The sequence below is a fragment of the Erinaceus europaeus genome, chromosome 4 (assembly GCF_950295315.1).
Source record: "Erinaceus europaeus chromosome 4, mEriEur2.1, whole genome shotgun sequence".
Taxonomy (NCBI): Eukaryota; Metazoa; Chordata; class Mammalia; order Eulipotyphla; family Erinaceidae; genus Erinaceus; species Erinaceus europaeus.
The window spans coordinates 87,790,444-87,816,575 of record NC_080165.1 but is presented as its reverse complement, the minus strand read 5'-3'; the positions used below and the strand labels follow the sequence as shown (position 1 = coordinate 87,816,575).

The 26,132-nt window shown below is 38.8% G+C and overlaps 1 protein-coding gene and 1 non-coding gene across 3 annotated transcripts in view; one reads left to right on the top strand and one right to left on the bottom strand.

Moving 5' to 3' along the window:
• HMGCLL1 (3-hydroxy-3-methylglutaryl-CoA lyase like 1) overlaps nucleotides 1-26,132 on the bottom strand; it is a 201,917-nt gene that overhangs the window by 130,167 nt on the left and 45,618 nt on the right. The window contains exons 2-3 of one of the 2 annotated variants that reach the window (XM_007516493.3): nucleotides 18,870-18,950; nucleotides 18,535-18,642 (exon numbers count right to left, since the gene is read on the bottom strand). The exons of the other annotated variant lie outside the window; for it this stretch is intronic. Coding sequence (XP_007516555.2) covers nucleotides 18,535-18,642; nucleotides 18,870-18,950 — 189 coding nt within the window. The remainder of the gene's footprint in view (nucleotides 1-18,534; nucleotides 18,643-18,869; nucleotides 18,951-26,132) is intronic. 2 annotated transcript variants of the gene reach the window in all.
• Nucleotides 8,354-8,476, top strand: LOC132538541 (U6atac minor spliceosomal RNA). Its single transcript, XR_009549890.1, has one exon. It is a non-coding gene; the product is annotated as a U6atac minor spliceosomal RNA (small nuclear RNA).

Genomic DNA, 26,132 nt, shown 5'->3' with positions numbered 1-26,132 from the left:
TTCTATAAAACCATTAAGAAAGAGTTAGTACCTATAATTTTTAAGTTCTTTCAAATATTGATGACACTGGAATACTCCCACTTTCTATGAAGCTAAGATCACCTTGATACCAAAAGCAGGCAGAAACATAATAAAAATATAAAACTAAAACCAATATCTCTGATGAACAAAGATGCTAAAATACTGGACAAAATTCTAACCAAGCAGATAAATCAGTATATTAAAAAGATTGTACATCACAAACAAGTGGGATTTATTCCAGGAATGCAAGGCTGGTTCAATATATGTAAATCATAAATGTGATCCACCACATCAATAAAATAAAAACCTAAAACCAAATGATTATCTCAATAGATGTAGAGGAATCCTTTGACAAATGCAAACATCCCTTCATGATCAAAACACTACAAAAAATGAGAAGTGGAAAATTCCTTAATCTGTTAGCATTCATATACAGCAAACCTATAGCCAACATCATACTCAATGGTGAGATATGAAATAAGTTCCTTTTAGATCAGGTGCTAGACAAAACTGCCAACTATCATCATTACTATTCAACATGGTGCTGGAATTTCTTGCTATAGCAAGTAGGCAAAATAAATGAATTAAAGGGATACAGACTGAAAGAGAAGTTAAACTGTCATGATTTGCAGATGATATGATAGCATATTTAGAAAAACCTGAAGAGTCCAGCAGGGACCTCCTCAAAATCATCAAACAATATATTAAATATTATATTATTAATATAATATAAATTATATTAATATAATTTTTTTTCCTTTATCTCCAGGGTTATTGCTGGGGCTCAGTGCCCTAGCACTGAATCCAAAGCTCCTGGTGGTCATTTTCACCCCCCCAATAGGACAGAAAGAAACAGCCACCAGGTTCCAGATGTTACCATGATGCCAACCAGACTTCCCTGGGCAGACGATCCTACTAATGTGTCTTGGAGCCTCGCTTCCCCAGAGCTCTACCCCACTGGGGAGGCAGAGAGAGAGAGAGGCTGAGAGTATGAATCCACCTGCCAAGGCCCATGTTCAGCAGGCAAGCAATTACAGAAGCCAGACCTTTCACCTTCTGCACCCCATAATGACCCTGGGTCCATACTCCCAGAGGGATAAAGAATAGGAAAACTATCAGAGAAGAGGATGGGGTATGGAGTTCTAGTGGGAAATGTGTGGAGTTGTAGCCCCCTTATCCTATGGTTTTTATCAGTGTTTCCTTTTTATAAATAAAATTTTTAAAAAAAGAAATTGAGAATTGAAGGGACACAGAGAGTGAGAGAGAAAGAAAGACACTTGTAGATCTGCTTCATTGCATGTGAAGCATGCCCTTTGCAGGTGGGGAACGGGGCTTAAACCCATATCCTTGCATGGGTTCTTGACATAGTACTGTATGTACTTAACCGGGTACACCACTGTCCAGCCGCTAAAAATAACATACAAAAGTCAGTGGAATTCCTTTATGCAAACAGTAAGCCAGAAGAAATAATCCAGAAATCCATCACATTCACTACAGAAGCAAAAACAAACAAACAAAAATATCTAGGACTAAAACTAACAAAAGAAGTGAAGGGCTTGGGGAGTCCGGCGGTAGCGCAGTGGGTTAAGCGCAGGTGTTGCCAAGCGCAAGTAATGGCGTAAGGATCCAGGTTTGAGCCCCTGGCTCCCGACCTGCAGGGGAGTCGCATCATAAGCAGTGAAGCAGTTCTGCAGATGTCTATCTTTCTCTCCCCTTCTCTGTCTTACCCTCCTGTTTCCATTTCTCTCTGTCCTATCCAACAATGACGATGACAATAATAACTCAAACAATAAAAAAACAAGGGCAACAGAAGGGAATAAATAAAATAAATATATATATAAAAAAAGAAGTGAAGGGTTTGTATACTGGAAATTGAGTTACTATTCAAGGTAATAGAAAAATATAGAAAAAAACCCCAACAACGGTAGAGAATGTTTCATTCTCTAAAGGAAGGCTGGACAATATACTCTATGCTCCACCTGAGGAAGATGGTTCCTGAAATTGGGGCTGCTTGGAATGTTCCTATTCACCACCACAAAATGTGAGTTTGGATCTACAGGGATGCAAAGACCACATAGACTCTTAAGCTTAGTAGGGGCGGGCCCCAGATCACATCAAATCGATGGGGTTTACAGCCAAGCCATCTTCAAAGCAGCTTCCCAAGCTATTCCTCGTGGGAGACGTGCTAACTATGCGCCTTGTCTTGATGCTGAATGCGAGCAACTACTAAAGCAGTATGATGAGTCGGGCGACCCAGATGTGGCTGACCATCTCATTGCCTCCCTGGATGCAGCATGCCAAGCCCACTGGCAACAACTCACGGAAAGTCTGAACTTCACCCACTCATGTAGGAATGCCTGGAAGCTTCTTCACAGACTGGGTGCTGGTAGACAACCCCCTCCCGTCTCCCATCCTCCCGTATCTCCAAACACAGTGGCCAGTCACCTAACTCAAGTTGGACGTGCTAAGATCGACCCAGTCTGGAAAAGAGAAATTTCCCATGAGTGGTCATCCCACTTCCGGTTATCTTGTCCATCTCCAAAACCCTCTCCCTTTACACTGTCTGAACTGGAAGACGCTTTGAAGAGGGTTAAACCGGGAACAGCTGCTGGCTATGATAACATCACCCCAAAACTCATTCTTAACTTGGGCCCCGCGGCAAAGAAGTGGCTCACTTCATTCCTGTCCCACATCTTGGAATCTGAATCTATGCCCAAAATTTGGCGTCGTGCGAAGATAATAGCAGTTTTGAAACCAAAGAAAGACCCAACACTGGCCGCCAGCTACAGACCAATTTCTCTCCTCTCCGTGTATTACAAACTCCTTGAGAGGCTGCTTCTGTCACATATTTCTCCTCTTACAGAGAAATTCCTATCACCCGCCCAAGCTGGTTTCCACCCAGGAAGATCTACCTGCGAACAAGCCCTGGCCCTCTCAACTTACATTGAAAATGGATTCCAGAAGAATTTAAAGATGGGTGCTGTCTTTGTTGATCTCACTGCAGACTATGACATGGTCTCCTAGTCAAGATCTCAAGATGCCTGCCTCCATGGGTGGCCAACACTATATCGTTTCTTCTCCAAAACAGAAGATTCCAGGTGCATCTGGGTGACAAGTCTAGCAGATGGAGACTTGTCTCAAGTGGCCTTCCCCAGGGCTCTGTTCTGGCTCCTATGCTATTTAATATTTACATCAAGGACCTCCCAGAAACTTCTTCAAGGAAGTTCATCTACGCCGATGATATCTGCTGTGCAACTCAGGCATCAAAGTTCGACATCCTCGAGGAAACACTCATGAAAGACATGTCTCTGATATCTGATTACTGTAAAAAATGGCGACTAATCCCTAGCACTGCAAAAACGGTATCATCTGTTTTCCATCTACACCATGCCTCGGCCTCGCGTGAGCTTAATGTGCAACTTGGCGATACGAGAATCCGGCATGAAGTCCAGCCAGTCTATCTTGGCGTTACTCTCGATCACACTCTGTCATTTCATGAACATCTCATAAAAACTGCAGCAAAGGTGGGCGCGAGGAATAACATCATTGCAAGACTGGCCAGCTCCTCATGGGGCGCGAGCGCTTCCACACGACGATCATCATCTCTGGCATTATGCTATTCCACTGCAGAATACTGTGCCCCAGTATGGTTCCGTAGCCCCCATGTCCACTTGGTCGATTCCAAATTATATTCCTTCATGAGGATAATTTCTGGAACCATCCATTCCACCCCAGTTCCATGGCTGCCAGTTCTTAGCAACATCGCCCCGCCAGATATTCGTTGGGATGCGGCATCATCTAAGTTCATTTCCCACGTCTATGCTCGACCGGACCTGCCAATATACGCGGATATCTTCGCCCACCCTGTCCAACGCTTGAAGTCTCGTCACCCAATCTGGTCCCCTACGCCTACACTGAACTTCTCTGTTCCAGACTCTTGGAAACAGAGTTGGCAGTCAGCTGCGGTAAAGAACAAACACCTCATCACAGACCCCTGCAAGCGTCAACCTGGCTTTGACCTAGCACGTTATGATTGAGCCCTCCTCAATCGCTATTGAACAGGCCATGGCCGGTGCGCCGCTATGTTCCATCGCTGGGGAGCCAGAGACGACCCGAACTGCCCCTGCGGCTACAGACAGACTATGACCCACATAGTCAACGACTGCCACCTCTCCAGATTCAAAGGAGGTCTCGAAACTTTACATCAGGCTCAACCTGACGCTGTTGACTGGCTACAGAAGAAGGGCAAATGCTAGTAGTAGTAGTACAGTCAACAATATTTCTACCCCTTTCCCATATTGGGGAGCTACTCACCATAAGGGAGCATGAAAGAGTAACAAGAACAGCTGTTTGCATAACCACTATGCTGCCAGTGGAGGAAAATTTCATTGGTAGCAAATGTGGTGTGCAGAGTTACCACTGGGATATAAGAAACAGTGCACATATGACAATTGTAAGCCATGATTTCCCCAAATAGAGTTGACAGTTTAAAAAAAAAGATTTTAAAATTATGTAAAACTCAATGCTAAAAATTTTATAAGGCTTATTTAGAAATGGTATGCCACTTTTGCTTACTTCTTGGAACAATCACCTATACAGCTCTGAGTCACTTATATGTCTAAGACTCTCCAGCTGTGAGGTAAATCCAGACTAGCCTTTGCAAAGGACCACATGGAGAGACTCTGAGAACATTATAAGAAAGAGGGATCTAACAGGCCCACAGTTGCCTCAGCCTCTTAGTTAGACTCCACTGATCCAGTTCTCACCATGTGCTTTGAAAATCTTCTAGCTAGTGGGGGTAAATTGAATCATTTGAGACTTTTTTTTTCCTACCAGAGCATTGTTCAACTCTGGTGTATGATAGCCCTAGGGCTTGAACCAGAGACATTTGGTGCTTCAGGCATGAGTTGTTTTTTTTTTAATCTTTTTTTTTAGGGGTTGATGGTTGACAACACCGCTGCTAACATATGGGTATTTTCTCATCTCCCCATGCTAGGTGTTTGCAGAACACTCTCAATTCCAAACTTAGGCCCTTTTTCTACATCAAGCCGCGGACATCTTTTTTCACAGCCATAATTCTGTCTCCCCAGCACATATTCCTGATTTCTTTATCCACAGAAACTATAAGCAAACACAACTATTGCTGATATTTTAAGCATTGTTACACAGAGAATTAAAAGAATCAGCCCTTTTACTCGGTTTCAGGGATATGTGGCTATTGTACATACATGCACACAGATCTGCACAAACATTAATCTAGAGCATTTGCCACAAGCTATAGAATCAATGAAGAAATATTGAACATACTGCAGAAATCTGAGGAGTCTACAGTGTATGCCATTTAATGTCTGGAACAAAATGAGGCATAATATATATATATATATACTCAAATCTCCTTACGTCATTAAAAGAAGCACTAATGCATGTTTCTAGCCCTTCAGGTAAAAAGGAGACATAACCAATGAGCCAAGAGTGCATAAGCGGTTTATCAGTTAATCTTTATTTTTAGTTGAAAACAGTGTGTGTACTAAGCAGAGAGTTCCACATTCCAAGTCCATTTCCTTCAAAGAAAGTTCGGGTGAAATCTCACTCCCCTTTCAATTCACTATGCCAACCTATCTGTGTGAAATAATTCCTATAACTTTGTGAGATGAGAACTCTGGTCTTGGTAAATTTCACCAGGACCCTCTTGGGATATTGTGGAGGCCAACTCATCTGGGCTATATAATGAATGAAGCTCCCCCTGGAAAACTTCCCAGACTACAATATTACTGTGCATCATATGCCTCACAAGCAAAATAATTTGATGGTTCTGTATTCATATTTCGACTCTTTTTAAAAAATATATATTTATTTATTTTCCTTTTTGTTGCCCTTGTTGATTTTTATTGTTATTGTAGTTATTATTATTGTTGTTGTATATTTCGACTCTTCTATCTAGCACACATATACTAAAAAACGTTGAACGTATACTCATAATCATTCTCTTTTTTGCTTCTTCCCACACACCCATTCCGATGAAGAAGAGCAGAGCAAGGAAGTGAATGAAACCAGGAGAGGACTCAGTAGTGTAGGCAGCAGTCTGCTGTATCTCACCAAAGTAAAACTAAATCTTACACTTTAATCCAATAAATGTGTTGGTCACCAGTAAAGAGTTAGCTGTATTACATAGTAAAAGAAGACTATGAAAAAGATATATACACTCCTCCTTCCCTACGTTGTGTTTTGACTATAATTTTAAAAAGCTAGACTAGGGGAAAAATATATATCTGAAAGCAGAGGTACATAAGAGCATGCAGGGAATACCCGCAACACTTCATCTGCACTATTACAGTCTTTAGGTCCATGACTATTCAACGATTTGTTTGGCTTTGTGTGTTAACTCTCTTTTCAGTCACCAGGTTCTGGATGCTGACCAGACTGCCCTGGACAGAAGACCCCATCAATGTGTACTGGAACGCCACCTCCTCAGAGCCCCACCCACTACGGAAAGAGAGACAGACTGGGAGTATGGATCGACCAGTCAACGCCCATGTTCAGCAGGGAAGCAATTACAGAAGCCAGACCTTCCACCCTCTGCAACCCACAATGACCCCGGATCCATACTCCCAGAGAGACAGAGAATGGGAAGGCTATCAGGGGAGGGGGTGGGATGTGGAGATCAGGTTATGGGAATTGTGCGGAATTGTACCCCTCTTATTCTATGGTTTTGTTAATGTCTCCTTTCTTAAATAAAAAAAAAAAAAACTAGACTAGTTTGTAGATAACTGTTAGCCATATATATATTTCAAATTTTATAGAGAAAACAGGTGCCAACCCCTTTCTCACAAATTACAACTTGTAACCCACTCATGTCTATAGTTAAAAATTAACCAGAGAACTAATATTTCAAATTGATAGTTCTTATATGATACAAAAACACTGTTAAATACTTATTTTAAATTATAATGTTCACATGGATGACTCATGTGAGATGAATATATTGAAAATCACTAAATGTTTATACTGAAGATGAATGCCAAATTCTAGATTACTGTTTAAAAGTTATTATTTTTATAATAGCTTAAATACTGAAAGATTTTTACTTAATATACACACTCCAAAGTTGAAATAACCCTATCTTTTTTTTATAAGTATGCATTCATTCTGTTATTATTATTTGTTACATTGATGTGAAAGAGTATCTGAACTCATGTCAAATTTTCTTATTTTACAAATAATTCTAAGGACATCTTTTTCCAGATAAGTTGTAAAGAACATGTATTTTTTAATGGGCAGTGCTTTATCATTTCTAGTCATTTAGATTATAGGTGTGGGATCCTGTTTTATATGGCACCCTGCTACTTTGGAACTTTTCTTTTAGCTTCTTAGTTAGAAAGCCATTGCCAAACAAAACAGTAGGAGGGAAACAGTAAAAATGCCTTTAAATGCTAAAAAAAGAAGTAAGTGAACAAGCAGCAATCTAAACATAAACCAGAGAACTATTCCCATGACCTATGTTTAAGGAAAAGAAATAAAAGAAGCACAGAATGAGTAGAACACCAGTTTAAAGCTACCTTCATTTTTAGAAGCAAAACATTACTTCAGATATATTCATGTAAAATGTTGTACTGCATTTTTTACCACAAATCTGAGATATGACATTATGTTCAAAAATTAGAAAAAAATTTAAAAGCGATTTATTTGAGTTAGCTCTACTGATTTAAGACTTTAGCATGAAAAAACAAAATAAAATTATCAAGTCCATGAAAAGAAAAATCTGCGCTAGCATACTTGATGAAATATAAAGCACAAACTATCGGGAATTAAACTGCAAAATACAGATATTCTCAATATTGCCCTCTGACAAATACTTTATATGTCTTATCCATACTATGTTTTGTTCAGAAACAATTTTTAACTAATATTTGATTTGAAAAAAGACTGGACTTTTGGTTTGAAAGGCATATAACTAAGTCAATATTAGTTATTAATAAGATGAATACCTCTATTCAGGTTAGACCTAATTTGATATTTAAGCTGCACATATAATTATTTGTTTGTTTATTAGACAGAGACAGAAAATGGATAAAGAAGGGGGAGACTGAGAGGGAAAGAGACAGAGAGACATTTGCAGCCCTGCTTCACCACATGTGAATCTTACCCCTTGCAGGTAGGGACCAGGGGCTGGAACCCAGGTTCTTGCACACTGTAATGTGTGCACTGAACCAGGTGCGTCACCGCCTGACCTCCCATATAATTTATTTTTTAAGGAGAAAGAGAAGTCAGTTAACTTACATAGAGTCTACAATAAATCATTCATTCGGTTCTAAGTTAGAAAACACTCTGAAGTGTGTTGTATGAAAGGAGAGAAGGTTAGCACTCCCCTTGACAAGGATGGAAGAGGCTTCGGCCTGCAACACACATACGGTTAAGGCATTGCCACCTACTTCATGGCATCTAACTGCCGTTTTTGCTTTCTCTTGGGAGTCTCCAGGGACCACCGCGACTCTGAGGGCGGATCCAAAGACTTCTTAAGTATAGCTCTCGTTGGATCAAAGGACTTGGAGCTAGTTTTCATTTTCGAGAAATCCTTTAAAAAGGTCTGGAGGGGGGGTTTTACCGGAAGATGGCGGACTGAGAAGCTGCTAGCCGCTGAGCTCCGAACACATCCCCGGAAACAATAGGATTTTCTGCCTTTAGCAGGCCAGCCAATAAGGTGTCATAGCGGTGACAAGGAGATGACTATAACTTAATTTGGGTTAAGAATTAGAGTAGGGGAAAAAATTCTTTTTTCTTCCTTTTAATTTTCAAGCATACCTCCTCCCCACCCCCCACCCCCACATAAACAGTCCCTGGGGACCAGCTCCTAGCACAGCACCCCACACCACCAAACAGGGTGCTTTTTTGAATTCATTGATACACATTTGGGAAGTTCCTTGCACTGCTCTTTAATTACAACTCTTTTTCTTATCTTCTCCCTCTTCTCTCTCTTGTCTCTCTCTCTCTTTTTTTTTTTTATCTTGTCAGACACTTCTTCCTTCTTCTTTGCCTTTCTGAAATTGTGAATTACTTTGGGGAAGAAATATGACTCAGAGCGGACTCTCTATGTGTGTATCTCTGCTCTAGTTCCCTTTCCCTTCTTGTTACCCCTAGAATATACGGTGGATAGGAGATTTGCATAACTGTCTATTCTTGCTATCCTCTCTTTGTTTTCTCTTTCTTCACTGGGATTTGGTTACTATTTTTTCATGGACTGGAGAAATTGTTTGGCTAACTGTTAACGATTAAACTATTTCAATACCTACTTCAGTTGCTACTGTAATTCCAGAAGTTGGTGAGTGCAATTGTCATAAAGGTATTTAATACAGTGTTACTTGTACTCAAGACACAACAACTGAGGAACAACAGAGCATAAAAAAAAAGAAACACATAAATAAAAAAAAATGGGTAGATTTTTGAATGAAGAGATCGACAGACTAGACCTCTTGGACATTTTCAGACTCCTCCACCACAAAAAACTGGAATACACCTTCTTTTCAAATCCACATTACACATACTCAAGGATATACCACATGTTAGGCCACAAAGACAGCATCAATAAATTCAAGAGCATTGAAATAATCCCAAGTATCTTCTCAGACCACAGTGGAGTAAAACTAACATTTAACAACAAACGGAAAATTAGTAAAAGACACAGAATTTGGAAACTAAACAACATGCTCCTTAAGAACCACTGGGTCAGAGACTCACTCAAACAGGAAATTCAAATGTTCCTGGAAACTAATGAAAATGAAGACACAACCTATCAAAATATTTGGGACACAGCTAAAGCAGTACTGAGAGGGAAACTTATAGCCATACAATCACATATTAAACACCAAGAAGAAGCTCAAATGAACGACCTTTCTGCACACCTTAAGGACGTAGAGGAAGAGGAACAAAGAAACCCTAAAGCAACCAGAAGGACAGAAATCACTAAAGTTCGAGCAGAAATAAACAACATCAAAAATAAAAGAACCATACAAAAGATCAATGAAGCCAAATGTTGGTTCTTTGAAAGATTAAACAAAATTGACAAACCACTAGCCAGACTCACCAAACAAAAAAGAGAGAAGACTCAAATTAATATAATTGTAAACGATGCAGGAGATATCACAACTGACACCACAGAAATCCAGAGAATCCTGCGAAACTTCTATAAAGAACTATATGCCACCAAGCTAGAGAATCTGGAAGAAATGGAACAATTCCTAGAAACCTATGCACTTACAAAACTGAACCAAGAAGAACTACAAAATCTAAATGCACCAATCACAGACAAAGAAATTGAAACTGTCATTAAGAATCTCCCCAACAACAAAAGTCCAGGAGCAGATGGCTTCACAAACTAATTCTACAAAACTTTCAGGAAACAGTTAGTACCCATACTTCTTAAGCTATTCCATAAGATTGAAGAAACAGGAATACTCCCTTCCATCTTTTATGAAGCCAACATCACTCTGATACCAAAAGCTGATAGGGACAGAACAAAAACGGAAAACTACAGACCAATATCTCTGATGAACATAGATGCCAAAATATTAAACAAGATCTTGGCCAACCAGATACAGCAACACATCAAAAAGATTGTTCATCATGACCAAGTGGGATTCATCCCAGGAATGCAAGGCTGGTTCAACATCCGTAAGTCAATCAATGTCATTCACCACATCAATAAAAGCAAAGCCAAAAACCACATGATTATCTCAATAGATGCAGAAAAAGCCTTTGACAAAATCCAACACCCATTCATGCTCAAAACTCTACAAAAAATGGAAATAGATGGGAAATTCCTCAAGATAGTGGAGTCTATACATAGCAAACCTACAGCCAACATCATACTCAATGGACAGAAGCTGAAAGCATTCCCCCTCAGATCGGGGACTAGACAGGGCTGGCCACTGTCACCGTTACTCTTCAACATAGTATTGGAAGTTCTTGCCATAGCAATCAGGCAAGAGAAAGAAATCAAAGGAATACAGATTGGAAGGGAAGAAGTCAAGCTCTCACTATTTGCTGATGATATGATAGTATACATAGAAAGACCTAAAGAATCCAGTAGAAAACTACTGGAAGTTATTAGGCAATATAGCAAGGTATCAGGCTACAAAATCAATGTACAAAAATCAGTGGCATTTCTGTATACAAACACTAAATCTGAAGAAGAAGACATCCAGAAATCACTCCCATTTACTGTTTCAGCTAAATCAATCAAATCCCTAGGAATAAAGTGACCAAAGAAGTGAAAGACTTGTATGCTAAAAACTATGAGTCGCTACTCAAGGAAATAGAAACTGATACCAAGAATTGGAAAGATATCCCATGCTCATGGATTGGAAGAATAAATATCATCAAAATGAATATTCTCACCAGAGCCATATACAAATTTAATGCAGTACCCATCAAAGTTCCACCAAGCTTCTTTAAGAGAATAGAACAAACACTACAATCATTTATCTGGAACCTGAAAACACCTAGAATTGCCAAAACCATCTTGAGGAAAAGAAACAGAAATGAAGGCATCACACTCCCAGACATTAAACTATATTATAAAGCCATCATCATCAAAACAGCATGGTACTGGAACAAAAATAGGCACACAGACCAGTGGAACAGAATTGAAAGCCCAGAAGTAAATCCCAACACCTATGGGCATCTAATATTTGATAAGGGGGCCCAAAGGATTAAATGGAAAAAGGAGGCTCTCTTCAATAAATGGTGCTGGGAAAACTGGGTTGAAACATGCAGAAGAATGTAATTGAACCACTTTATCTCACCAGAATCAAAAATCAACTCCAAATGGATCAAAGACCTAGATGTTAGACCAGAAACAATCAAATACTTAGAGGAAAACATTGGTAAAACAGTTTCCCACCTACACCTCAAGGACATCTTTGAAGAATCAAACCCAATTGCAAGGAAGACTAAAGCAGAAACAAACCAATGGGACTACATCAAATTGAAAAGCTTCTGCACATCCTAAGAAACTATTAAACAAACAGAGAGACCCCTCACAGAATGGGAGAAGATCTCCACATGCCAGACATCAGACAAGAAACTAATCACCGAAATATATGAAGAGCTCAGCAAACTTAGCATCAAAAAAGCAAATGACCCCATCCAAAAATGGGCAGAGGATATGAACAAAACATTCACCTTAGAGGAGATCCAAAAGGCTAACAACATATGAAAAACTGCTCTAGGTCACTGATTGTCAGAGAAATGCAAATTAAGACAACACTAAGATACCACCTCACTCCTGTAAGAATGGCATACATCAAAAAGGACAGCAGCAACAAATGCTGGAGAGGATGTGGGGACAGAGGAACCCTTTTACATTGCTGGTGGGAATGTAAATTGGTACAGCCTCTGTGGAGAACAGTCTGGAAAACTCTCAGAAGGCTAGACATGGACCTTCCATATGATCCAGTAATTCCTCTCCTGGAGTTATACCCCAAGGACTCCATAACAACCAACCAAAAAGAGGTGTGTACTCCTATGTTCATAGCAGCACAATTCATAATAGCTAAAACCTGGAAGCAACCCAGGTGCCCAACAACAGATGAGTGGCTAAGAAAGCTGTGGTATATATACACAATGGAATACTACGCAGCTATCAAAAACAATGAACCCACCTTCTCTGACCCATCTTGGACAGAGCTAGAAGGAATTATGTTAAGTGAGCTAAGTCAGAAAGATAAAGATGAGTATGGGATGATCCCACTCATCAACAGAAGTTGATTAAGAAGATCTGAAAGGGAAACTAAAAGCAGGACCTGATCAAATTGTAAGTAGGGCACCAAAGTAAAAACCCAGTGGTGAGGGGTAGACATGCAGCTTCCTGGGCCAGTGGGGGGTGGGAGTGGGTGGGAGGGATGGGTCACAGTCTTTTGGTGGTGGGAATGGTGTTTATGTACACTCTTAGCAAAATGTAGACATATAAATCAGTAGTTAATTAATATGAGAGGGGGAAAATCAATTGTATGTCTCAAAGTTTCTCAAAACACAAATTGAATCCTCTTAATATATAGGCTGTGTATTTGATACGCAGACTCTCTCAAAAGCCTAGACCAAGTAGATTAGAAGCATCCAATAGCACAGCTATATACAAGATACTGGATACTGTACAGCAAACCATAACAAAAGGACTTTTCAAAGTTAACCCAATTAACAAATAATGTGATGATAACATTAACTATCGATTGTCTTTTTGAACCCTAAGACAGCAGGAACCTCACATCTCCACTATAGACCCCCTACTTCCCCCAGTCCTGGAACCCTTGGATAGGGCCCACTTTCCCGTATGCATCTCCCAATCCAAACCAAATAATATTGCATCCACCGATCACAACCTAACCAACACAACGATTGCCACCTCAACATGCTTCACTTCAGACTGTCCAGAGACTTCATGTGTGGAATGACCACCCTTCAGCTTCATTACTCGGGTGAGACCTTTCCTTTTATAGTACATTCTAATTTCATCTCAGGTAGTTCACTTTCTAACAAAGACCCATAACCTAGATATACACCAGTTTCTATGAGAGAGAGCTTATGTGCACACGTATCCATAAACTACTGCAAAATATATACCTGAAAGCAGAAGTACACTAGAGTTTGCAGTGAGTACCTCCCTAACACTTCCTCTCCACTATTCCAAGCTTGGGATCCATGATTGCTCAACAAATTGTTTGGCTTCGTATGTTAACTCTTTTCAATCACCAGGTTCCAGATGCCACCAGGATGCTGGTCAGGCTTCCCTGGATTGAAGACCCCACCAATGCGTCCTGGAGCTCAGCTTCCCCAGAGACACACCCTACTAGGGAAAGAGAGAGGCAGACTGGGAGTATGGACCGACCAGTCAATGCCCATGTTCAGCGGGGAAGCAATTGCAGAAGCCAGACCTTCTACCTTCTGCAACCCTCAACGACCCTGGGTCCATGCTCCCAGAGGGCTAGAGAATGGGAAAGCTATCATGGGAGGGGGTGGGTTATGGAGATTGGGTGGTGGGAATTGTGTGGAGCTGTACCCCTCCTACCTTATGTTTTTGTTCATTAATCCTTTCTTAAATAAAAAATTTAAAAAAAAAACACTCTGAAGTGCCAGAAACCAGATGCTCTGAACTACGGGCATTTATACACAGGGCCTCATTTATTTCCCTTGTTATCTCTTGAACTCCATCCCATACTGTATCAGGCATACTTGTACATCATTACAGCAATCCTCAAGATTTATGTGAAGAATTCTGTCACTTATTCAGTAATACTTTGAGTCCAGAATGAGTTCATTGAGGTTAAGTGCCAAATTCAAATCAGGATGAGAACATAGTAAGTCATATTGTGTTAAAATTCTTTCACATTCTTATACATAATATGCAACTTATACTATTTACAGACAGTATCTTCCTGTTCCATACAACTTTTCTCTCACCTAGTTTAACAAGAAACATAGCTCTCTAGAAGTGGTTCTAGTCTCAACCTTCTAATTATCATTTTTGTGTCAAAGATCAATCTAAATAATGATCTAGAGATGGAAAAATAGCACACCTGGATAATAGCAAAACTATGGTTTGTGAACCATGTCTGAGTTATGCTCCCACTGCGTTGGACGAAGGGTCATACTGCACTGTAGGTGCTGTGGTATCATTTCTCTTCTTTGTGTCTGTCTCCGTCTCCTATCTGAAAAAGTCAGCTTGAAGAAGCAAAACCCCAGTAACAACAATAAAATAATATTTTGATTAGTTTCTAGTATTATGTAAGAGAACATCACCATGAGCATATTTTGTAGACAATTTTCTGTGATCTTGTAAAAATAATAGTATATTGAAGAAGACTAGTAAAATAATAGGGGGCTACATGTTGGCACAGTACAGTGAAGTAGAGGGAAAATTTCACAAGCAATGGAACAAGCTGCAGGTATCTCTCTTTTTATCTTCCTCTCCTATCTCTCTTTAGGAGAGGAAGTCTTTCTGTGTCTATCATAAAATAATAAAAAAGGAAAATATATTAAATATGATTTTGATTATCTATTTACAATACTAAGAACTATCTTCTTTCCAAACACCAACTCTATACCAATAAACCCAGAATATCGCCAATAACAGTCAAATATGTGAAATGAGAACTGACTCAATTAAATATAAAGGATTTTCTTTTGTTTTTGTTTTTTGCTTCCAGGGTTATGACTGGGACTCAGTGCCTACAATACGAATCCACTGCTCTTGGTGGCCATCTTTTTTCCATTGTTGTTGATATTGTTGTTGCTGATATTGCTGTTGTTGTTAGACAGTACAGAGAGAAATGGAGAGAAGAGGGGAAGACAGAGAGAAGGAGACAAAGACAGACACCTGCAGACTTGCTTTACCACTTGTGAAACAACCCTCCTGCAGATGGGGAGCCAGGGCTCAAAGTAGGATCCTTGAGCCAGTCCTTGAGCTTCACACTATGTGTGTTGCACACAGGCCGCTACTGCCCAGCCGACACTACAGAGGAAATTTTATAAAAAGTTAAAAGATAACTTCAAAAAGAGTCTCATATTCCCTTAAAATTAATAACAGCTGATAAAATACTTGTTAGAGTTTTACAAAATAAAAATACAAAAAAAAGATTAATTTTACCAAAGGAAAAATATAGCCTTAAAAAGTTGAAAGTAATCTGGCATAGTATCTCAGGTTGGCTGAGCCATTATTCATTTCACAATTATTTACTATATACTCACTAAATGGCCAAACATTTGGGATACAGTGATGACCATTGAGGGTTAGTGAAAAATACCAATAAACAGGAAAGCCGAAGAAATATGTTCCTTGTGACATTTTATTACACAATACTAGAAATGAATAAAAATATGATTTTATTATTGTTGTCACTGGGGATTCCCTGCTCCCATTTGACTTTTTCAAATAAGGAAACAGAGACAGACACAAAGAAAAGAAGATATGCCATAGCACCTCCAGTCCAGCAGGAGTCTTCCTCCACTGCAGTTGGAGCATAACTCAATCCTGGTTCACAAACATAGCAGAGCTGGCTCATTCCTTCTAGATAGCTTATAATCTAAGAAGCAGATAACTGAAAAGATATTTTCAAATATTTACAAAATATATACATATCATTATAAACAGTGACAAGTAGAATGAAGAAATGTTAGTCCACTAATGAGAAGTAATTTTGGTGTTTGAATACTATGTTGAAATAATATATAACTTGCACTATTGATTTTATAACTAACCTTACTGTGACTTCTGTTGCATCTAATGCCTTGTATTAAGTTCTTTAGAGTGGTGGGGGGAATACCCAGCATTCCATATTATTTAGTTTTCCCTGCCAAGGCAACCAGAGGTGAGAATAAAAATTCAACAAATTTAGGAGCTTTAGGGGACCAGGCGATGATGCAACTGGTTAAGCACACATAATACTATGCTTTAAAAAAATGTATTCCCTTTTGTTGCCCTTGTTTTACTGTTGTAGTTATTACTATTGATGTTGTTGTTGTTGGATAGGACAGAGAGAAATTGAGAGAGAAGGAAGAAGAGACGGGGAGAGAAAGACACCTGCAGACCTGCTTCACTGCTTGTGAAGTGACTCCCCTGTATGTGGGGAACCCAGGGCTCAAACTGGGATCCTTCCTCAGGTCCTTGCTCTTTGCGCCACCTGTGCTTAACCCACTGTGCTACTCCCACACACATACTATGCACAAGGATCCAAGCAAGGACCTGGAGTTCAAGTCCCTGCTCTCCACCTTCAGAGCAGGGAAACAATTCACAAATGGTGAAGCAGGTCTGCAGTTGTCTCTCTTTCTCTCTTTTCTATATCCCCCTCCCCTCTCAATTTCTTTGTGTCCTAGCTAATAAAATGGGGAAAAAGAAAGGAAAAAATAGCCACCAGGAGCTGTAGTGCCATCTGAGTTCCAGCAATAAGCCTGGAGGGGATATATATATATATATATATATATATATATATATATATATATATATATATATATTAATCATAGAAAATTTTTCCATAGCAACATTACGTTGACAAGTTTGTATGGCCCCAAAATGATGTTATAAATAGCCAAATTCTCCTTGGTGGGTAAAAGTTTTTCCATTTCTACTGCTGAGCATGCAGAAATTGAGATGTATACAAGTTAGCAGGCAGTGCCACATAGCTATGAGACAGGGCATACAAAAGCACGTTTGGCAGAAAAATTGCATGGGGAAATGACAGTTATCCCTAGGAAGGAAAGAAGGGAACAGATGTGAGTAATATTAAAGAGCAGGTCAATGTTTCTAGACTTTTTCAACAGCAAGAGGAAGCTCCAAAGAACTATTTCTAGAAGATTATTTTAGAAGCAATGTATAAAATATGTGAGAAGTGGTATGGGAGGTGGCACAGTGGATAAAGTATTAGACTCTCAAGCATGAAGTCTTGAGTTCGATCCCCAGAAGCACATGTGCCAGTGATGTCTGGTTCTTTCTCTCACCTCCTATCTTTCTCAGCAATTAATCAATAAAATCTTTATTTTATATATATATATATATATATATATATATATATATATAACAACATGGGAAGTGGTGCAGTGTATTGAGCATTGGATTCTCAAATGTGAGAACCCAATTTTTATGCCCTGCATCACTTGTGCTGAAAAAGTAGTATTTTTTTATTTATCCCCTTTTGTTGCCCTTGTTATTTTGTTGTAGTTATTATTGTTATTGTTATTAATGTCATCATTGTAGGATAGGACAGAGAGAAATAAAGAGAGGAAGGGAAGATAGAGAGGAGGAGAGAAAGACACCTGCAGACCTCCTTCATCACTTGTGAAGCGACTCCCCTGCAGGTGGGGAGCCAGGGGCTCAAACCAGGATCCTTATGAGGGTCTTTGCGCTTGGCACCACCTGCGCTTTACATGTTGTGCTACCACCCATCTCCCACTGAAAAAGTAGTATTAGTCAACTTATCAATTTATTATAATTATAAAAAGTTAAAACACTTGGCTATGTGCCAATCAATCATAATATCAGCAAAATGTGAAGTGAAGAGTAGGCCCCTATATGTTTGCGTAAGTGCCTTTCCTCTACTATACACATTTGTGTTTATGTGGTATGTGATGCATACATATACATATACACATACACATATGTATATGTATACAGATTTGTGTATATATATATATATATATATATATATATATATATACATACATATACACATATGATATATTTGGAATTCAAGTTTAGTATCAAGTTCCAAATAAGTTTTTAGGGCTTAAGTAATATGAAACACTTTATCAAAAAGCTTTTTTAAAAATATTGCATCCATGCATGGGTTAATATTTTCTAAGAACTTATCAAACTATTTTATTATCTTAGTATCACAATATCAGATGAGATCCGCACATTCAAGGTGGTGTGACCACAGACATAATACTACAACAAATATCACACAGTTTACTAAGTCTTGGCAAATTTTAATTAAGGTTCTAATTACAAAAAATTATAGATTTACCTACCTGTGGTACCCATCTGGAGGACACAAAACTGGTCACTTCTATCACTGACAATCCAGTTTGGGAAAGTTGGTTGATAAATTCAATTTTTATATCTGTAGGAACTATAACCTATGAAAATAAAGTTTCTGCTTAAGTAACTGTTCAAGGATAATTGAAGCATAAACATAAAATTTCTTCCTACCTGAAAGTCCTATTTTATATTTAGAAATTTAAAGATAAATTTTAAACAAAAATTATGTAACTTATGAATTCCATGTAATTTTTATACATTAAATAAAAATTAACATTTAGAGTTAGCACTTGAAGTAAACTGTGAAAAACTAATACCAAGCTACCTTTTCATTCTGTAATCCATCCCTAGGTCCAACTTCTACAATTTTAACATATTCAGGAAGTCCCAATAACTGGTATGTTTCCTGAAATAAAAAAGGGGGTTAATAAAAATGTATTTGGCTGTTTGAAAAGACAAACATCTATACCTTGTTAGCCTAGGTTCTTATCTCAGAAAGTTCAAGTAGTAAGAAATCAATATAGTAATGGAATCCAGATGCTAAGTTCCTAATATTAGTATTATAAAGTCAGTTTTTCTTACAATTATAAACATTAAGGATAGTGATAATTATAATTCAAAAGATTAAGTACTAAGATATGTGTTGAATCAAAAGAATAAATCTATGGAACAATTCTTCATGTGATAACAAACTTAACAGAGTTAAACCATGAAAATCCTACTCATGACCACAGAATGTGAGCTCAGATCTACAGGGATGCAGAGGTCACATAGGCTCCTAAACTGACTATGGGCCCCATACCAAATCAAACTGATGGGGTTTACAGTCAACAATATTTATACACCTCTCCCATATTAGGGAGCTACTCACTACCCTGATCCAGCTTTCTGTTCCTTTTCCAGCCATGACATCATCTTCCCAGACAATAACTTGGATCCACCTGCATATCAGATTTCAGGCTCAGGGAAAAAAAAAAAAAAAAGGAAAAAACTAGTATATCCACAGCCCTTTAACTAAAATATGCCTACTAGCCATCTACAAAATGGAGGATCCCCCAACACTTCATCTGTGCTATTCCAGCCTTTAGTTCCATGATTGGTCAACAATTTGTTTGGCTTTGTATGTTAACTCTTTTAAACCACCAGGTGCCAGATGCTAGCATGATGCCGACCAGACCTCCCTGGACATACAACACCACCAATGTGTCCTGGAGCTCACTTCCCCAGAGCCCCACCCAACTAGGGAAAGAGAGAGGCAAGCTGGGTGTATAGATCGATCAGTTAACACCCATGTCCAGCAGGGAAGCAATACAAACGCCAGACCTTTCACCTTCTGTATCCCACAATAACCTTGGGTCCATATTCCCAGAGGGATAAAGAATGGGAAAGCTACCAGGGGAGGGGATGGGATAGGGAGAACTGGTGGTGGGAATTGTGTGGAGTTGTACCCCTTTTATCCTATGGTTTTGTCAATGTTTCCTTTTTTTTAAATTTTTTTTAATATTTATTTTATTTATTTATTCCCTTTTGTTGCCCTTGTTGTTTTTATTGTTGTAGTTATTATTGTTGTTGTCGTTGTTGGATAGAACAGAGAGAAATGGAGAGAGGAGGGGAAGACAGAGAGGAGGAGAGAAAGATAGACACATGCAGACCTGCTTCACCGCCTGTGAAGCGACTCCCCTGCAGGTGGGGAGCCGGGGTTCAAACCGGGATCCTTATGCCGGTCCTTGTGCTTTGCGCCACCTGCGCTTAACCCGCTGCGCTACAGCCCGACTCCCCAATGTTTCCTTTTTATAAATGAAAATTTTTTTAAAATCACTATATATATATATATATATATATATATATATATATATATATATATATATTTTTTTTTTTTTTTAAATACTTTCTACCATGCACAGTCACATAGAGGTTACCATGTATATCTTGAGCTTGAAGAGTATGGATTTGCCTTTGTGATTTGTGCTCAGGAAATTATAGCTAAAAAAAGGTGCACTAATTATTTCTTTCTGTCATATAACATAACTAGCTTCTAGACTTTGCTTCCTGAAGGATGTACCCCACCCTACCAGCTAAGATTTCATCCTCAATATCCTACTTGGAATACACTAGCACTACTCTAGCCTAACACTTCATTCTACCTTTTTGCCCAAATCCGAGATGGTTTTAAGTCAGAATTCTGGAACTTTGGTGTTGTCAGACAGCTCATGAATAGGACTCTGGGACTTGATTAGAATATGGCTAAGGCTGTATGTGGGAACATAATTAGCATAAAGCTGAAGTCAGGCTGGCAGACTTTCATTAACCAAGTGATTTAACTTCCAGGCAGCTGAAAGTCTACCCTTTTCCCCAAATTCCTTCTTTTCCTGCACTCTCCATGCCAGCTCAGAGCCCTGAGGGACTGCCATGGTCACTCCTCCCAGGACATGTAGCTTAAGTCTGGTAATTAACTCTTGGACTCATGGACCTGGCCTAGTCTTACCCCTGCTGATAATGACCTATTTTGCTGTGCCTAAAACATACCATTCAGTAATGCTGTAATGCTGTACTGAGATGTAATAAACCTTGATTGTTTTAAACCAGAGCCAGCAGCCACACCTCCTACAAAGTCTCCTTTTTTTTTTAATTACAATACTTTGGTCCTTACACCAAATATAATGGAAATACCATATTTAGAAGGGCAGTTACTCACTATAGGAAAAAATGGAAGCAGTCTTTCTAAACTTCACATTGCAGTTAAAAATTGATGTGGACAACATCTTCAGACTACACAAACAATCTCCAGATGGAAGACTGACAGAATCAACTCAGATCAGCTGAACAGGCCCTTGAATACTTATCTTGCTTTTCATTAGAAATGATAGTAGTGTCTCACTTTGTCCTTTTAACAATTATTTGTGTAGACCGGTGAAATGATTCCTTTGGCTATAGAATTCAGGTTGTCTCTATGACACAAATATTCTTACTAGCCATTTTAAAATAAAGCTGTTATTTGGTTATATCGGCATTCTGTACTATCTTCATGAAATAACCCAGATGGTCCCTGTTACAATGTTTACATACCACTCTTCACAAGTTCCATGAACTTTTACTTACTGGTGATTCAGTAAGTAAAAACAAATCAAGCTGGGGAAGAACTCTCATTTCTGCATTTTGTGAATGGGCTAAGATGCACACAGCTTAATAGGAAGAGAAGTGGTTTAAGAGAAGCACCATGGGTTTCCTTAGTTTTAGACTCAATTATTTGGATGGAAGTCATGATACCATGCTTCATTTACAGAGTGCTAATAATTTCAGACAGGCAATAATAGGTAACAATGCTAAGACAGGTAGAGTAAGTAAAGAGTAAGCCTTAAGTATGCAAAATTGAAAATGAAACAAAATGGAAAACAAAAGTAGGAAGACTTCAGCTATATAATTTTCCTATTGCTGATCATTTACTGAGTCATCATTTTTATAGAAGTTAGCTTGGGATAAATCTGTACATAGGATGAACTTTTAAAAAAAAATTTTATTTATTATGTAATCCCCCCCTTTTGTTGCCCTTGTTGTTTATCTTTGTTGTTGTCATTGTTGCTGAGTAAGAAAGAGAGAAATGGAGAGAGGAGGGGAAGACAGAGAGGGAGAGAGAAAGATACACATTTGCAGACCTGCTTCACCACCTGTGAAGGGACCCCCTGCAAGTGGGGAGTCAGGGGCTCCAACCAGGATCTTTATGCCTGTCTTTGTGGTTTGTGCCACCTGCACTTAACCCTCTGCTCCACCACCCAGCTCCCAGGACCAACATTTTATTAAGCAGAGATGTTTAAGCTAAACAGAAGAGGAATACTGTTAAAAGTGATAAAAAAAAAAAAAAACATTTTGAAACCTTTTTTTTTGGAGTATGTGCATATGAAGTTTCTGTGTCTGTATATATGATTGAACTCAGGACTTCATGCTTGAGAATCCTGTGCTTTATCCACTACACCAGCTCCCAGATGACACTGCATTTCTACTCTAATAGTTATATCTGAACAAGTTCAAATCAGAGGAACACATAAGTACATGGTAATAAGTTTCAGATTGGCCCATGAAAATAGTCCACATATGTTCCTCTTCAGTCAGGTAGATATTAATGACTGCACCAAACAATACAAATTGATAAAGCAAAATAAGGCTATAACCTGGAGTCACAGCTTGAATAAGAATCTCATGACATGGAATGTCAACCCTTTACCCTCATTACTCGGGTTAGACCTTTCTTTTCATAGTATTCTCTAATTCCATTCCAGGAGGTTCACTTCTAACAAAATCCCAAATCCTAGGTGATATATACCATGTCTCATAAGATAGAGCTTATGTTCACATATATCCATAAATTAGGGCAAAATATATACCTGAAAGCAAAAATACACAATAATCTGTAGTGAGTCAATATCCAGTTCATAATGAACTTAGATACCTTCCTCATCTACTTCCTATCACAGATCTCTCACTCACTCCAAAGCTAGCCTCATCAAAATAAGGACTGCAAAAGCTAAATAATAGCAAAAGATTGGCATACCTTAAATATGACTCTTTAGTCACTATCAGGCCACCCCATCAGCTGGGGCTCTATTCAGAGAGTCCTGAGATTCCCAAACAGACATGATGGGCCTAGACCTCAAATAAATCCCTCTCTCCATTGTTACCTGTCATTCCTAGCAGAAACAACACAATAGACCCCTTTATGGGCCCCCATAGGACCTTGCCCTCAACTTGGATCAACAGTGGTAGAGAATGTTCCATTCTCCGAAGGGAGGATGGACAAAATACTCTGTGCTACACCTGAGGAAGATGGGTCCTGATATTGGGGCAGCTTGGATGTTCCTACTTAGGACCACAGAATGTGAGGTCGGATCTACAGGGATGTAGAGGTCACATAGGCTCCTAAGCTAAATATGGGCCCCAGATCACATCAAATTGATGGGGTTTGCAGTCAACAATATTTATACACCTTTCCCATATTTGGGAGCTATTCTCTCCCCTGATCCAGTTTTCTGGTCCTTCTGCCAGCCATGACAACACCTCCATAGACAATAATTGGGTTCCACCTGCATATACGATGTCAAGCTAAGGCAAAAAAAAAAAAACAGTATAACCACAGGCCCTTTGGAATATAAATAAAATATGCCTATTAGCTATCTACAAAATGGAGGAACCCCCAGCTCTTCATTTGCACTATTCCAGCCTTTAGAGGTCTATGATTGTTCAACAATTTGTTTGGCTTTGTATGTTAACTCTCTTTTTAGCCACCAGGTTCCAGACGCTAGCATGATGCCGACTAGACTTCCCTGGACAGACAACCCCACCAATGTGTCCTGGAGCTCCTTCCCCAGAGCCCTTCCCCACTTGGGAAAGAGAAAGACAGGATGGGAGTATGGATCAACCTGTCAACGCCCATGTTCAGCGGGGAAGCAACAACAGAAGCCAGACCTTCAACCTTCTACATCCCACAATGACCTTGGGTCCATACTTCTAGAGGGTTAAAGAACAGGAAAGGTATCAGGGGAGGGAATGGGATACAGAGTTATAGTGGTGGAAACTGTGTGAAGTTGTACCCCTATTATCCTATGGTCTAGTCAATGTTTCTTTTTTATAAATAAAACTTAAATTAAAAAAAAAAAAAAAAGAAAAAATAGGAAAGCTATCAGGGGAGGATATGGGATACAGAGTTCTGGTGGTGGGAATTGTGTGGAGTTGTACCCTTTTATCCTATGCTTTAGTCAGTGTTCCCTTTTTATAAATAAAAAACTAATCCCATGACAAGAAGAAGCAATTTGTACTTTTGTATGGAAAATAAATAAATGTCAACCTCACACTACTGAGATTAGATGTACACTTTTTTATTGAGTAGTGTTGGATGAACAGATTGTATATGTTTTAGTGGAACAATTCCATAACTATTCAAAATATTTGTTTCTGTACCGTATCTACTGCCTACATTGTCTACCATAGTCCACTGGACACTGTCTTTCCTTTACAGTCTCCTTCCAGTTTGGGTAGTTCAATTTTGTGGTCAATGTTTAACAGATATTTTGTTTTACTTTATCTTGATTTGTTTTAGGTAGCAAAATAGGCAGTAGAGGACAACTTTTCTCTCTCTCTCTCTCTCTCTCGTTGTGTGTGTGTGTGTGTGTGTGTGTGTGTGTGTGTGTGTGTCTGACAAAGTAATGGGGAAAGGTTAACTACTTTATTGAATTTACTATTTACCATTTCTGTAAGTTATATTGAAAATCTCTTGTATCTAGCTGATTATTGAGTCCAAGATAGGCATCCCTCCCTTGATAATAAAAAAAGGCCAAAGAATCACCAGGTCTCTCTGACTCAGGTTTTCAATTTTAATAAGAAGTCAATTACAAGATAATGACAGTATCTGTGTCAGTCCTATGAGTCCAGTATCTCAAGTGGCACCTTAAGGTGGCAGCTGCCTGATTTGGTCTCAAACTCCAGTTTATAAAAGTAACAAGTTAAGAGACATTAACAGTTCAAAAGATGCCATTAGGATTTAGAAAGTCACATTTAACTAAATGTATTCTTCCTGAGATTACTTATGCTGCCATGTTGGTAATTAAATACAGAGATTTATAGTCACATACTTTGTCTATTTTTACTATACATTCCTATGTGTAATTAACATTAAATTGGTTTCAAAGATTGTGCCCACAAAAATACTTCAGCCCCCCTTACCAATATGAACATGATATAAAACTCATTCGTTGATTAAGGACTCTTTTTCCATAACACTGAGTAAAATAGTCATTCTGAATACTTAAGAGATCACTAAAAGTTTGAGTTTCTGTTCTTCCCAAAGTTCTCCAGAAAACTCAGATGTATGATCTTGATACACCAGTATTCATCTTTCTTCAATAAAGCAGATAAAGGAGTAAAGTTGTATACAGTTAAAGGACACAGAGGAAGAAATCAACTGTGTCAATAAATAAAGCACATTTAATTTCAGTTGTATGCAACTTAATAGCTGCTCATCAATTCAATGAAGTAAACTGACAATATTTCTGGTGATTACAAAATGCAATACTGAGGGACCAGGTGGTGGCATACCTAATTAAACACACACATTACATTGCTCAAGGACTCGCATTCAAGTCCCTGGTCCCTACCTTCAGGTGGAAGTATCACTGTAGGACCCGTGAAGCAGTACTGCAGGTGTCTCTGTATCTGTCTTTCTCTCTCTCCCTCTCCCTCTCTATTGTTCCCTCCCATCTCAACTTCTCTCTCTTTCTCCCATCCAATACACAAGTACATAATTTTTTAAAAAGGCTATACTATACTAGTCATAAAAATCAGCAATGATGATACTATTTTGATTAGTACTTAAAACTGCATTGTTCTCCTTCAACTCAATGGGTTTTGATCCATGTAGTATATAGGGATATTATACAACCCATTATCAAAATGACATCTCATATGTCCTCATACAATTACAATACTATGGCTAAGGTTCTTTTCTAAAAAAGCAATACTGACTATAAAATTTGTCAAGAACTCAATGGAAATTTTCTTTTCTTTTCTTATTCTCCAGTTGGTTGTCTTTCAGCATTATAAT